The sequence below is a fragment of the Mustelus asterias genome, chromosome 3 (assembly GCF_964213995.1).
Source record: "Mustelus asterias chromosome 3, sMusAst1.hap1.1, whole genome shotgun sequence".
NCBI classification, from domain to species: Eukaryota; Metazoa; Chordata; class Chondrichthyes; order Carcharhiniformes; family Triakidae; genus Mustelus; species Mustelus asterias.
The window spans coordinates 141879690-141893212 of NC_135803.1; the positions used below are offsets into that span (position 1 = coordinate 141879690).

A 13523-nucleotide genomic window follows, 5' to 3' on the forward strand; every position below is an offset into this window, starting at 1 on the left:
TGGGTCAAGAAGCCTTCCAGACAAACTTTCAGAAGGCATTAGGAGCTGATAGCTGGATGCAGGGCAGGAAAATGTTTAACGACCTTACATGAGTGGTCAAGGTCAGTGAATGCATCTTCAAATGCCACATCCTTACAAATCAATCATTACCACGTACATCGCTCCATTACATAGATGATTTGGAGTTGGGGACCAAGTGTAGTGTGTCAAAATTCGCAGATGACACTAAGATGGGTGGCAGAGCAAAGTGTGCAGAGGACGCTGAAAGTCTGCAAAGGGATATAGATAGTCTAAATGAGTGGGCGAGGGTCTGGCAGATGGAGTACAATATGTTGGTAAATGTGAGGTCATCCATTTTGGTAGGAATAACAGCAAAATGGAGTATTATTTAAATGGTAAAAAATTGCAGCATGCTGCTGTGCAGAGGGACCTCAAGGAGTTGGTTTGCAGGTGCAGCAGGTAATTAAGAAGACAAATGGAATTTTGTCCTTCATTGCTAGAGGGATGGAGTTTAAAAACAGCAAGGTTATGTTGCAGCTGTATAAGGTGCTGATGAGGCCACACCTGGAGTACTGTGTACAGGTTTGGACTCCTTACTTTAGAAAGGATATACTGGCACTGGAGGGGGTGCAGAGGAGATTCACTAGGTCGATTCCGGAGTTGAGAGGGTTGGTTTATGAGGAGGGACTGAGTAGACTGGGGCTATACTCATTGGAATTCAGAAGAATGAGGGGAGATCTTATAGAAACATATAAGATTATGAAGGAAATAGATAAGATAGAAGCAGGGAAGTTGTTTCCACTGGCGGGTGAAACTAGAACTAGGGGGCATAGCCTCAAAATAAGGGGAAGCAGGTTTAGGACTGAGTTGAGGAGGAACTTCTTCACACAAAGGATTGTGAATCTGTGGAATTCCCTGCCCAGTGAAGCAGTTGAGGCTACCTCATTGAATGTTTTTAAGGCAAGGATAGATACATTTTTGAACAGTAAAGGAATTAAGAGTTATGGTGAGTGGGCAGGTGAGTGGAGCTGAGTTCACGAAAAGATCAGCCATGATCTTATTGAATGGTGGAGCAGGCTCAAGGGGCCAGATGGCCTACTCCTGCTCCTAGTCCTTATGTTCTTATGTTCTTTTCACCTGCCTTTCACACACTTAACAACACATCCCATCAAGCAAAGCTACTACCTTATGTTGATCGTCGCACCTCACCTTCAAACACTTAACACTGCTGCAAGCTTCACACCTACACATTGCATTTGTGCACACTGTTAGCTATGAATCCATGGCAGCTACATTATCCAGTAAGCAGTTTAACAACACCAGGTTAAAGTCCAACAGGTTTATTTGGTAGCAAATGCCACTTTTAGCCTTCGGAGCGCTGCCCCTTCATCAGGTGGAGTGGAGAAATGCTCACAAACAGGGCATACAGAGACACAAACTCAATTTACAGAATAATGATTGGAATGCAGTCTTTACAGATAATCAAGTCTTAAAAATGCAGACAATGTGGATGGAGGGAGCATTAAGCACAGGTTAAAGAGATGTGTATTGTCTCCAGACAGGACAGCCAGTGAGATTCTGCAAGTCCAGACAAGCTGTGGGGGTTACAGATAGTGTGACATGAACCCAAGATCCCGGTTGAGGCCGTCCTCATGTGTGCGGAACTTGGCTATCAGTTTCTGCTCAGCGACTCTGCGCTGTTGTGTGTTGTGAAGGCCGCCTTGGAGAACGCTTACGCAAAGATCAGAGGCCGAATGCCCGCGACTGCTGAAGTGCTCCCCAACAGGAAGAGAACAGTCTTGCCTGGTGATTGTCGAGCGGTGTTCATTCATCCGTTGTCGTAGCGTCTGCATGGTCTCCGAGTCTCCAAGCTACATTACCCAACAGAATGCAATGCACTCAGTAATACATTCTCTCTTACAGTATAAGATGGCACATAACCTCTGGCAGCCTCATCTAACTGGCAAGGGACAGGCATGGCTGTATTTTCTCACACCCATGGAGAAGATGGTGTTCACCAGTATAGGAACAGCCATGACTCAGGCTGTGGTCAGCTGTGGGTCTAAAATCAGACAAGATGAGTGTATGTTCTCACCTAATTGTTCTTCTCACAAAACACTTTCCCTCATCCCACAAACTTCTCTGATTTACAAAATACAAATGCACGTGATATGCACTTCTTGCTTTTTGTCCACCTCCCTGTGCTACAGCCCTAGTCTTGTGCCATTTTCCTTCCATAGACCATTGGCTGCCACCTGATCACTCACTGCCTGACGGGTCTGAAGAGCAGAGACAGATATTGAAGAAACACTAATTTCACACTTCCCACCACGAGCTCAAATACCAACAGGATATTTTGATTTGATTTGATTTATTATTGTCACGTGTATTAACATATAGTGAAAAGTATTGTTTCTTGCGCGCTATACAGACAAAATGTACCGTTTTGGCATAGGGACTTCCCGGCCACGCTCGCCGCAAGACTGGAAAATCCCACCTGAGGTCAACGACCTTTGCATGGCCCGTGTCCCACCTGCTACAATTCCCGTGGTGGGCGGGACAGGAAAATTCCACTCAAGATCTGATCATTGGTGAGCCACTGGTCATGATTAGCCTGCACCCAGGGAAGGGAAAGGTTAGAACAGGTGCCACCTGACCAGACTATGAAGTCTTAAAGAGTTCAGGACTGCAATGAAGGCTTTGAAGGATATGTACAATGATGCATGTGATGCATCGGTAGGCCTGACAGGAAGCTTGCTATCGCTGTCAAGGAGCATGGGGGGATCTGCCACCAACTTGGCACAGGGTTGTGGACAGAGCTTTTTGGCATGGATGTGGTAGCCAATCTCATGATCCAATCACGATGCAGTGTTTAATGACTGATGTCTCGGTTTCCATGGCAGTGTGGGCAAAAGGGGGGTAACAGCTGAGAGTTGTACTGGAAACTCAGACTGAGAACATGAAACATCAGCTTGTTGCTATGCAGGCTCAGGCTGGCTGTAGATACCAGTAATCCAAAGGGCTTGCAGGTTCTCATAGCCGTCCAGCAATCTGCCCTCCAACAGGTTACTAGGATTGCTGAGGAACTGCCTTGAGGGGCTGGCGGTAACTCCATGGAGTTTTTAACTGCTGCCCTTTCTCAGGATAATAAGATTTGTCTACCCACTATTGCAGATCTGCAAATGCTCTTGCCATTTCTTGTTGGCCAACCAGCCCACTGTGCTGCCACCCTTGCCAAGATAGTGTGATCCAAATCCAGGCCTCTAGGCCCAGAGTCTCTCAAGGGCATCCTACAAGCTCATCAGAGTCTCCCCCCACTGAAAGTCAGCAGCCTTTCACCAGCCGTATGAGCATTAGGACAGGCAAAGAAACCTTCAGGACAGGCATTAAGGGTATGCACAAGGATGAATAATTGACTTTTGCATGGATTATTGGATGGTTTGTTTGATAAAGCTGGTTTGAAATGGTTGCTGATCCGTGACAGAAGGAAGGTTGTTGTAGAATGGGCATTTGGCGTTGTGTTCAGTGGAGCCATTGTTGTATGAGGTGGCCACGCACAGTCTAGCCAGGAAGAGGGATGTGTTGTCTGCCTCCTCCAATCCTCCTGCTCTTCCTCTTCCTGCTCCTCCTCCTCCTCTGCCTACTCCTCCTGCTCCTGCTGCTTGCCATATCCCTGGTGGCATAGTTTGCCCTCATGATGGTATTATGCCAGGCACAACACACCACAATGGATCGGGACTCATGATCTGACTGCGGGGCTCCCATAGAATAGTGGGATTTCCAAGCCCCATGAGGTGCCCCATGATGTTTCATGTGGTAACATGTCTCTCAAAGTAGACATGCAGGCCACATGTGATTGGGCTCACTCAGCAGAATCACGTAAGCAACCCTTGTCACCTAGCAGCCACCCTCTTGTTCAACCCGGTGGCTCAGTTAATGAGGAAACAGCAGGTTGGAGCAGAATCAATACATCATGATTATGGATATTTGTTTGCCTGGTATCCTGCGCACGGTCACTGAGCACTTGCACATTCAGTGAGTGGAAGTCTTGGCAGTTGAAATTTCTTCACGCAGATATGGCTCCTGCAAAGCCACATGTGTGCCCTCGATGGCATCCTGCATCTTGTAGAACCCCTTATCCTAACAAAGCCACGTGCACGCTAATCCTGTTTCTCAGTGTAACTTCCCTTACACAGCAGTGACAGCAAACTGAGAGGTGCTTACAGATATTGCCTGCTCCAGCCCGGAAGGACCCTAAAACAAAGAGGGTTATAGTAACCTTCACAGCCATGCCCTGAGGCTGCACGTCTGCTTCCAGATTTCCATCAGCACCTCCTTTGTCAAACAGATACTGTTCCTGGCTAGGTTAGAAATATAGAAACTTCGAGCCTGATCCACCATTCATTATGTTCATGGTTGTTCATCCAACTCAATAGCTTGCTCCCGCACGCAAACCACCCCAATATCCTTTTATCCCCTTCCTCCCAAGAGCTATATCTCCTTCTTGAAAACATTCAATGTTTTGGCCTCAACTGCTTTCTTTTGTAGCGAATTCCCATGCCCATCCCCACAACCCCACATATTTACCCTAGCCAGTCCCCCCGACACTAAGGGTCAATTTAGCATGGCCAATCCACCTAACTCGCACATCTTTGGACTGTGGGAGGAAACTGGAGCACCCAGAGGAAACCCACGCAGACATGGGGAGAACATGCAAACTCCACACAGACAGTGACCCAAGCCGGGAATCGAACCCGGGTCCCTGGAGCTGTGAGGCAGCAGTGCTAACCACTGTGCCACCATGTCAAAAGTTTATGCATGCAACATAGATGCCATTTTGGTACCAAAATGGCAACTATAGCCCCAAAACTACAGGTGTTACAGAGTTGAATTTTGTGAACCTTTAGTTAATGTTATTTATATAAATGGATATGTAAGCAGAATCTCCTTGGAGCTGAGGACACTGCAAAATGATATACCTATTAGGATGGCACAGTAGTTGGCACTGCTGCCTCACAGCGTCAGGGACCTGGGTTCGATTCTCGGCTTGGGTCACTGTCTGTGCAGAGTCTGCACGTTCTCCTTGTGTCTGCGTGGGTTTCTTCCGGGTGCTCCGGTTTCCTCCCACAGTCCGAAAGGCATGCTGATTAGGTGCATTGACCATGCTAGATTCTCCCTCAGTGTACCTGAACAGGTGCTGAAGTATGGCGGCTTCATTGCAGTGTTAATGTAAGCCACTTGTGACACTAATAAATAAACTTAAACTAAACCTGATTATGGTAATTTGGAATTGACAATCTAGTCAGGAATCCAATACCTTAAGCAGGACAGTCTGCAATTCTCCAGGTATCATTAATGATTGACCTGCCAATGGAACCTGGTGGCGTAAACCTCTCTTTGGAGCCTGGGGCTTTTCCTATTTGGCTCCAGATAACACTGTCAACCAGTGCTTAAAAGGAGAGGTGATCCTGACTGGATGTGCAGTAGGAAGCTTACCAGTATTTAATATTTGTAAATACTGCAATTTTAGCTGAGTAAAGTCTGGCGTCACCCTCGTACACTGCTTGGATCTCCTAAAATACTCTAAGAGCTTCAAACTTGGGTATATTGGATACGTCTGTGGAGAGAGAATGTGCAGTCTGTATTGGTCAAGCAGAAATTTGCATGTATTGTATACATTTGCAAGTTGTGTGGTTTGGAGACTCTTAAACATGGGGCTGCCACATACATCCTCGTTAATCATAGAATCCCTACAGTGCAGAAGGAGGTCATTTAGCCCATCGAGTCTGCACCAACAACAATCCCACCCAGGCCCTAGCCCGTAACCCCATGCGTTTACCCTGCTAGACCCCCTGACACTAAGGGGCAATCTAGCATGGCTAATTAGCCTAACCTGCACATCTTTGGATAATCTTTGGTTAATCAAAAAGAAATACAAAACATTGTAGGTAGCATTACAAAAATGCCTCAATTGGTGATATCTAAAAACCAGTGGTGACCAATTTATTTGATAGAGATACTCCCAATGTTAAAATCTAGCACAGTGAATCTCAGTTTTTATATCAAGTAGGTATCTACTTTATGGACATTTTACTGGATATCCTATCAGAACCATTGCTTAAAAAAAAGCAGCAATCTTGATGTCCTGTTTTCTAATGGATGTTTCCAATGTCTCTTTCAGCTCCTGTGCTCAACTGTGCAGAAGGCGCTTTATGAGGAGGAAGAACGGGTGCGGAAACTCTCCCAGAAAGTGAGATCTCTTGAAAAGGCCAACAATCACCTGCGTGAGAAGGTGAAGAGGATTAAACGCTCCCTTCGGCAGGTGAAAAAAGAGAGCAAGCGAGAAGCCATACTCCTGAAGCAGATCCTGCAGAAGGAGCAGAACAAGGAGAGGGGCAAGTTGAATGCCAAACAGGAGACTGGCAAGCAGATCCTGAAGAAACCAGTGAAGAAACCAGTCAGCCATAAACTGTAGCATTGAGGGCTCATTTGCAATATTCTATAAATCAAAGGTGTAATGCTCCCCTTACCAAGGGGGAACATGAAACATGTGGAAACTGCCTGCACCACAGTGACTATCCATTCCCTGTAACCCTATAGTGCAGCAAAATAGAAAACAATGTTATTTGGCTTTCACGGTTGCATTATTATACAGTTGTACTTTTTGAGCATTTTATATCAACTTTTTGTTTTTAGTTAACACTTGTACAATTCCTAAGTGAAAATAGTTTGGAACAGGATGAAGGAGATCCACTAGCAAAAAAAAATGATAAAGCTTTGTTATGATTCTCACTAAATTGGAAATCTCACTCAGAAAACAGGGGCTGATATGAAAAACAATAAATGGTACCATGGCAATAGTTCTGATGTACTGGGGGGGCTGGGAGGAAGCATATTATCGGTAAAAGAAGTTTTACTCTCAGTGGTTTATAATGTACCAGCTGTTGAGAATACTTGATACAGACATTTGCTTAACAAGGTGAAAAAACATCCTTTATCCAAGTATTGACTTCGCTCACTAATCAAAAATCATGGCACATTAAATGCACAAATTTATTTTCCAATCCCTTGTGAGTGAATTGGCCATTCTGTAAGTAAATAGTAAAGCTCAGAAGGATTTTAAATGAAAGAAAATCATACACAGCTTGTCATAAAACATAAAGGATTGTCATTAGCATTCCATGTAAATCACTTCAGCTTGTATCTTACAGCTCATCACATATTCTGAACTCCTTCAGTAGATTATAACTTCATCCCTCTGCTATTCCTGTCCGCAATGCCACATTAGCTACCTGTTATTTTCTATGTAACTGGAAGAGGTGACTGAAATCTGTGGACCTGATATTAACTCTGTGGAAGTGAATGAGTGAGTTAAAATCTTGCCCTCTAAGTGAGAGAATGGAATGGCCAGGATACTCCAACCATGGACAAAGGCTGTCAGTCATTGAAGACATCATTAATACTCTGTTGTGGAATTGGTAATTACAAGTCAAGCAATTTGAGTCAGTTTATTTTACCTGTTCCCTGTCCCCAAATATGGTCCGTTAACTTGAACTACCATCACTAGCAATCCATTGATGAACAATGTTCAGCTGACTCTGTTGTGGTTGCTTTGGACTAGAGTGTGTAGATTGCTTCCTGTTGTAACCACTTTGCATCTTTGTGCTTATAATGCTTTTTTTAAAAAAATCTCTTTGTTTGGCCAGAACAGATCTATCTGGTTTAGTTTATTTTTGTTGAAGAATTTATAGATTAGATGGAAAGTACTGCAGTTTATATGTAAATGCTTTCTCCTGGAGCTTGGCAACTTTGGCAGCAGGGGGAATGGAGACGGCAGTGAGGGAGGGTGATCTTAAATTGCAGTCATTACTCCTGCAGCTAAGTAATGGAGCTCAGTAACTCTTGGGAAGAATTCCCATGCTGTGGTTCCTCATTGAATTTATAATTTTCTGTGGGGAGGGTGTGTATTCAGCAACTTGCAGGAGAGGTTATAGCGTGGTGGTTACTCTGGGATTATTCGGTTAATTTGGGAAAGAGTTTATTCCTGTTAGTTGAAGGAAGAACCACACAATGACATCTCACCTTTCAGAAAACCTTTAGCAAACTTTTTCATTTAATTACAAGCACAATAAAATAACCATGGAATGATTGGAAAGATTCTGATGAACTTTTAAAACCAAAATATCTCCTTAGAAATAAAGTTGTTATTTAAAGGTTAGTTGTGTATTTGCGTTGATATACTGACTTAATATACTTGATGTAAAAGTATCACTGACATGTAATCAGTGATCTCAGTGTATACACAACTGCAGATTTGTTATTGATTGAAGGGTCTTGATCCAAGTATTGTATTAATAAAACAGTTCTCACCTTTTCTAGTTTCTTGGTTTCAAGATCTACTTTCTTATTCAAAAGCGCAGATTAAACCAAGATTATAGGAGAAGGCAATTTAGGAAGCAGTGTAGTGATTCATAGTTAACTACAAGTGGCATCCTAATGTCTTAGGAACAGTAGGGCACCCATTCCTCACACCCTGAGCTTCTGGTCTCAACTGTGTGATCTCAAAGAAACACAAGTGGAGATTGACATAAAAGCATAAAACACTGGATAAACTCAGGAGGTCTGGCAGCACCTGTGGAGAGAGAAGCAGAGTTAACATTTCGGGTCAAATGACCCTTCTACAGAACTGTGGAGATGAGTGGAGACTGAATACAGTAGCCACAGGGCGAAGGAGAGTAAAACCATTTGATCCAATTCCGTGCCACCTCTTATGCACTTCTTACCATCCTGCTGAGAGCACATCCTGTGTTTGCTTTCTCAACTCGTGAAAGACCTCAAGGGAAAATGCGAGTAACTCATAAAATTGCATGCCAAACAAAACCAAAGTAAGTAAGTGGATTGTGCCATTCCTATGCTGTTGCAAAATGTCTATGCTACTCTAATAAAATGACGATAGCTTCGATTAAAAGCAAAATATTGCAGATGCTGGAAATCCGAAATAAAAACAGAAACTTCTGGAAAAGCTCAGCAGGTCTGGCAGCGTTTGAGGAGAGAGAATTAGACAGAATAAGCTGTTTAATTTACCTGTGTTGATAATTGTTGCACATGACAACAGCGCTTCCAAAGTACTTTATTGTCTGTGAGGCCCTTTGGGGTGTCTTGGGGAACGTGTATGGTGCTACATAAAATCAGCTTTTCTTTTCCATTTTTCCTTGACATTTTACTGTCAAAACTCGCGCAGTTTCCAGCAACAAAATCAGAAAATGCTGGAAAATCTCAGCCGATCTGACAGCATCTGTGGAGAGCGAATAGAGCCAATGTTTCGAGTCTGGATGACCCTTCGTCAGAGCAGGTTCCAGCAAACTATTTTGGCCATGTTTGATATTGTAGTTGAACTCAACAACTAATATTCAGGATTGCAAAGTGGAGGTCGACAAGATATAGGGGGGGCTGGATATTTCCTATGTCTGCTGATCATTTCTAGAGGTGAATACTCACCAATATTTTGAAATAAGATGGCAATAACCTTTTACTATGGGAGTGTTTTTCAGATAGATAAACTGCTCATTCTGTTCTCAAATCCCTTCCCCAGTCAAACCCATGTGTAGTTTCTGGAAGGAACAACACTCCATACAGAGAGAAAGTTCCAAATCATATAATACGAGTTATATTTTAACCTGCTCCTCTAATAACCTAAGTATAAATCTGTGTGAATCAACAGAGTAAGTAAATCTTATTAACTTTTCATAGAATCATAGAATGTACAGCACGGAGACAGGCCCTTTTGCCCAAACTGTTCCATGCCGATCAAAAAGCCCATCTAAGCGAACTCCATTTGCCTGCATTTGGCCCGTATCCCTCCAAACCTTTCCTAGCCATATCTCTGTCCAAATGCCTTTTAAATATAGTCAATGTCACTCCCTCAGCCACTTCCTCCAGCAGCTCATTCCACATACGTACCATCCTCTGTGTAAAATGATTGCTCCTCAGGTTCCCAATAACTTAAACTACTAAACTGAGTCTTGGAATGTTTGGGAATAATACTCTGTTTATAGGCTGGAGATGTCATTAAGATGCCCTTAAAAGGATGTTCCTTACTTACTAGATTAGCAACTTGATTCTAGATTGACTGATCCTACATTCCTGAATGTAACAATTTGTCTCAAAGGTTCCTACTTGTCAACTGAATGAGAAATAAGAAATAGATGGGGACAAGCCTCCCACATTGGTACAAGATCAAACTCTAAAATAATGGTCCTCTGAAGTACGTGTCATTATGTAAAAGGGAGGAGGGGCATCCAATGGCAGGCAGGGCAAGAAATGATGGACATATCGAATCAATCAAATAATGCACATTGAAAAGCACAATGATGAGAAGATGCAACATGTGGAAAGCAGAAGAGAAAATGTGGATTCGACTTACACCTGCACATAAGTTCCAAACACACACACAAATAGATTACAGAGTGGGACAGTCGATTAAGTAATTTCGAGTTCAGTAAAATCAAAGAGGCCTTAGAGTTAATGAAGCTTGGTGACTGGGGGGCTTTAGGTAGAACTCATTGGTCCTGCTGCTTTTGGTGGGCGGACTTTTAAAGATTCGGACAGATTTACCTGTTCTTCTGGAGACAGCAGTGCTGGGTAAAAGACTTGTTCAAGATCTCTGCACCTGAATAGTCAGAATCAACAGACCGGGTTCAAAACTTGCAATGGAGTGAGTGAGAGAAAACCCAATCAAAGTCTTGCATTTTCAGCATCCCTGTTGTGTGTCCTGGCTTGGAAGTTAATTATTTTGTCAAATCGGTCTGTCAGTGGTTTATACAGCTTTTTATTATCATACAACTCAAACTAATAAAACTGATTATCAGCATCCCTGTTGCATGTCCTGGTCTGCAGATAAATCAGGTGATTAAACACAAAAACAATTTGCTTGTCAAATTACCTTCTCTCTCCAACTGTCCAGTAATCCAAATATGGTCATGGCTAGTGTATTCAAGGTAAAACTTGAGTAGATCATGGCTGGGCATGCCTCTCTCAGATAGGGTTCCATTGTCCAAGTGATTATGTCTAATAGTTTGTCTCCACCCAGCTGAGTACCCAGATAGTTGTCTGGATATTTTGCTAATGGGATAGGAGATGGCCTCCATGCATACTCCTCCAAGGTCATTGTCCATGGTGTTTCAAGTTTTTAAAAGTCTAAAGTTTATTTATTAGTGTCACAAGTCGGCTCACATTAACACTTCAAAATCTCTGCACTTGGATAGTCAGAACCAACAGACAGGATTCAAAACTTGCAATGGAGTGAATGGGAGAGAATCCAATCAAGGTCTTGCACTTCCAGCATCCCTGTTGTGTGTCCTGGCTCTGAAGTTAATTATTTTGTCAAATAGGTCTGTCAGTGGTTTATACAGCTTTTTATTATCATACAACTCAAACTGATAAAACAGAATTTGTAGACAGAACATATAGCTCAAGCACAATGGCAAATGGCCCGAAGAGGTGGGTTAGAAATTTCATTATAAGTCACATTCAATAGTTAATATACATGAGCTGAAACAATGGTTTAGCACACCACCTTTGCAAGGAATGTTCATGCTGGCAGCTGTTCTACTTGAAACCTTTGAGTGCAAAATGTAGTTTCCAGTATTATATTCTAAAGAATTGTGTCAATACAAACACAGTCCACCACAGCAAATAAGATATTGTTTGTTATTCTATTCCTGCCTCTCCTTGATTTTGATCCTCCAAAGCCATGCTTTATTTACTGACTGGAAACCCCTATTGATTAATGAAAAGACTAAAGCCACAATCCAGGGATTTAAGATCACAGTCAAGGATGGCTGCACATTTGCATCATTGTATCGTCTACAATTCAAATGTAAATAACTTGTCTGCAAAGCCACACTGGTGGCACAGTGGTTAGCGTTGCTGCCTCACTGCACAAGGAACCCTGGTTTGATTCCCAGCTTGGATCCTATGTGTAGTTTGTACATTCTCCCCCTGTCTGCTTGGGTTTCTTCTGGGTGCTCCGGTTTCCTCCCACACTCCAAAGGATGTGCTGGGTAGGTGCACTGGGCATGCTAAATTCCCCCTCAGTGTACCTGAACAGGTGCCAGAGTGTGACGACTGGAGGATTTGCACAGTAACTTCATTGCAGTGTTAATGTAAGCCTACTTGTGACACTAATAAATAAATGGACACTAGTTTTGCTTCTGTTCTTTGATTTGATTTGATTTATCATTGTCACATGTATTACCATACAATGAAAAGTATTGTTTCTTGCGCGCTATGCAGACAAAGCATACCGTTTGTAGAGAATAAACAAGAGAGTGCAGAATGTAATGTGACAGTTATAGCTAGGGTATAGAGAAAGATCAACTTAATGCAGGGTAGGTCCATTCAAAAGTCTGACAGCAGCAGGGAAGAAGCTGTTCTTGAGTCAGTTGGTACGTGTATCTTTTTCCCGACAGAAGAAGGTGGAACAGAGAATGTCCGGGGTCCATGGGGTCCTTAATTATGCTGGCTGCTTTGCCGAGGCAGCGGAAAGTGTAGACAGAGTCAATGGATGGGAGGCTGGTTTGCGTGATGGATTGGGCAACATTCATGACCGTTTGTAGTTTCTTGCGGTCTTGGGCAGAGCAGGAGCCATACCAAGCTGTGATACAACCAGAAAGAATGCTTTCTATGATGCATCTGTAAAAGCTGATGAGAGTCGTAGCTGACATGCCAAATTTCCTTTGTCATCAAATTTCCTTAGTTCATCACTCAAATTGCAAAAGGTCACAACATGGGCTGAAAGTTGAGTTCGAAAGCTTCTAAATTACTATTCAGTAGCCTCTCCATGTGCAAACACAAGGGGAAGGATACTAAGCCTAACTGCTGTTCCTGTATCCGGCTTCCAAGGACTTGAGCACATAATCTAGGCTAACACTTTAATGCATTGTGCACTTTAATGTTGCAGTGTTGGAATTGCAATATTTTATAAAAATATTAAACTGAGGCCCCAACTGCCTGTTTAAGTAGATGCAAAGGTATCATGGAGCTGTTTGAGAAATAGCAAGGTGTTCTACCAATGTTCAGACCAATATCTAGCCCTCAAACAGCAGCATAGAATCATAGACATTTACAGCATGGAGAGAGGCTATTTAGCCCACTGTGTCTGTGCTGACTGGGTAAACAGCCATCCAGCCTAATTGGAACATTCAGTTCACGGTACATATCCTTGTAGTTCAGTGCATATCCAAGTACTTTTTAAGTGTTACGAAGGTACCAAGATAACAAGGACACCAATGTCAGACTCCTATTTATTGACTACAGCTCAGCCTTCAACACTATTATTCCCACAAAACTCAACTTCAAACTCCGTGGCCTGGGCCTCGGCACCTCCCTCTGCGACTGGATCCTAAACTTCCTAACTCACAGACTACAATCAGTAAAGATGGGCAACAACACCTTCTCCACGATCATCCTCAACACCGGTGCCCCACAAGGCTGTGTTCTCAGCCCCCTAATATACTCCTTAT

At 43.1% G+C, this 13523-nt stretch overlaps 1 protein-coding gene across 1 annotated transcript in view; it reads left to right on the forward strand.

The window, feature by feature from the left end:
- LOC144491664 (coiled-coil domain-containing protein 3-like) overlaps positions 1 to 8381 on the forward strand; it is a 30971-nt gene extending 22590 nt beyond the window's left edge. The window contains exon 3 of the mRNA XM_078209824.1: positions 6182 to 8381. Coding sequence (XP_078065950.1) covers positions 6182 to 6475 — 294 coding nt within the window. The 3' untranslated portion in view covers positions 6476 to 8381. The remainder of the gene's footprint in view (positions 1 to 6181) is intronic.
- Positions 8382 to 13523: the final 5142 nt, after the last annotated feature.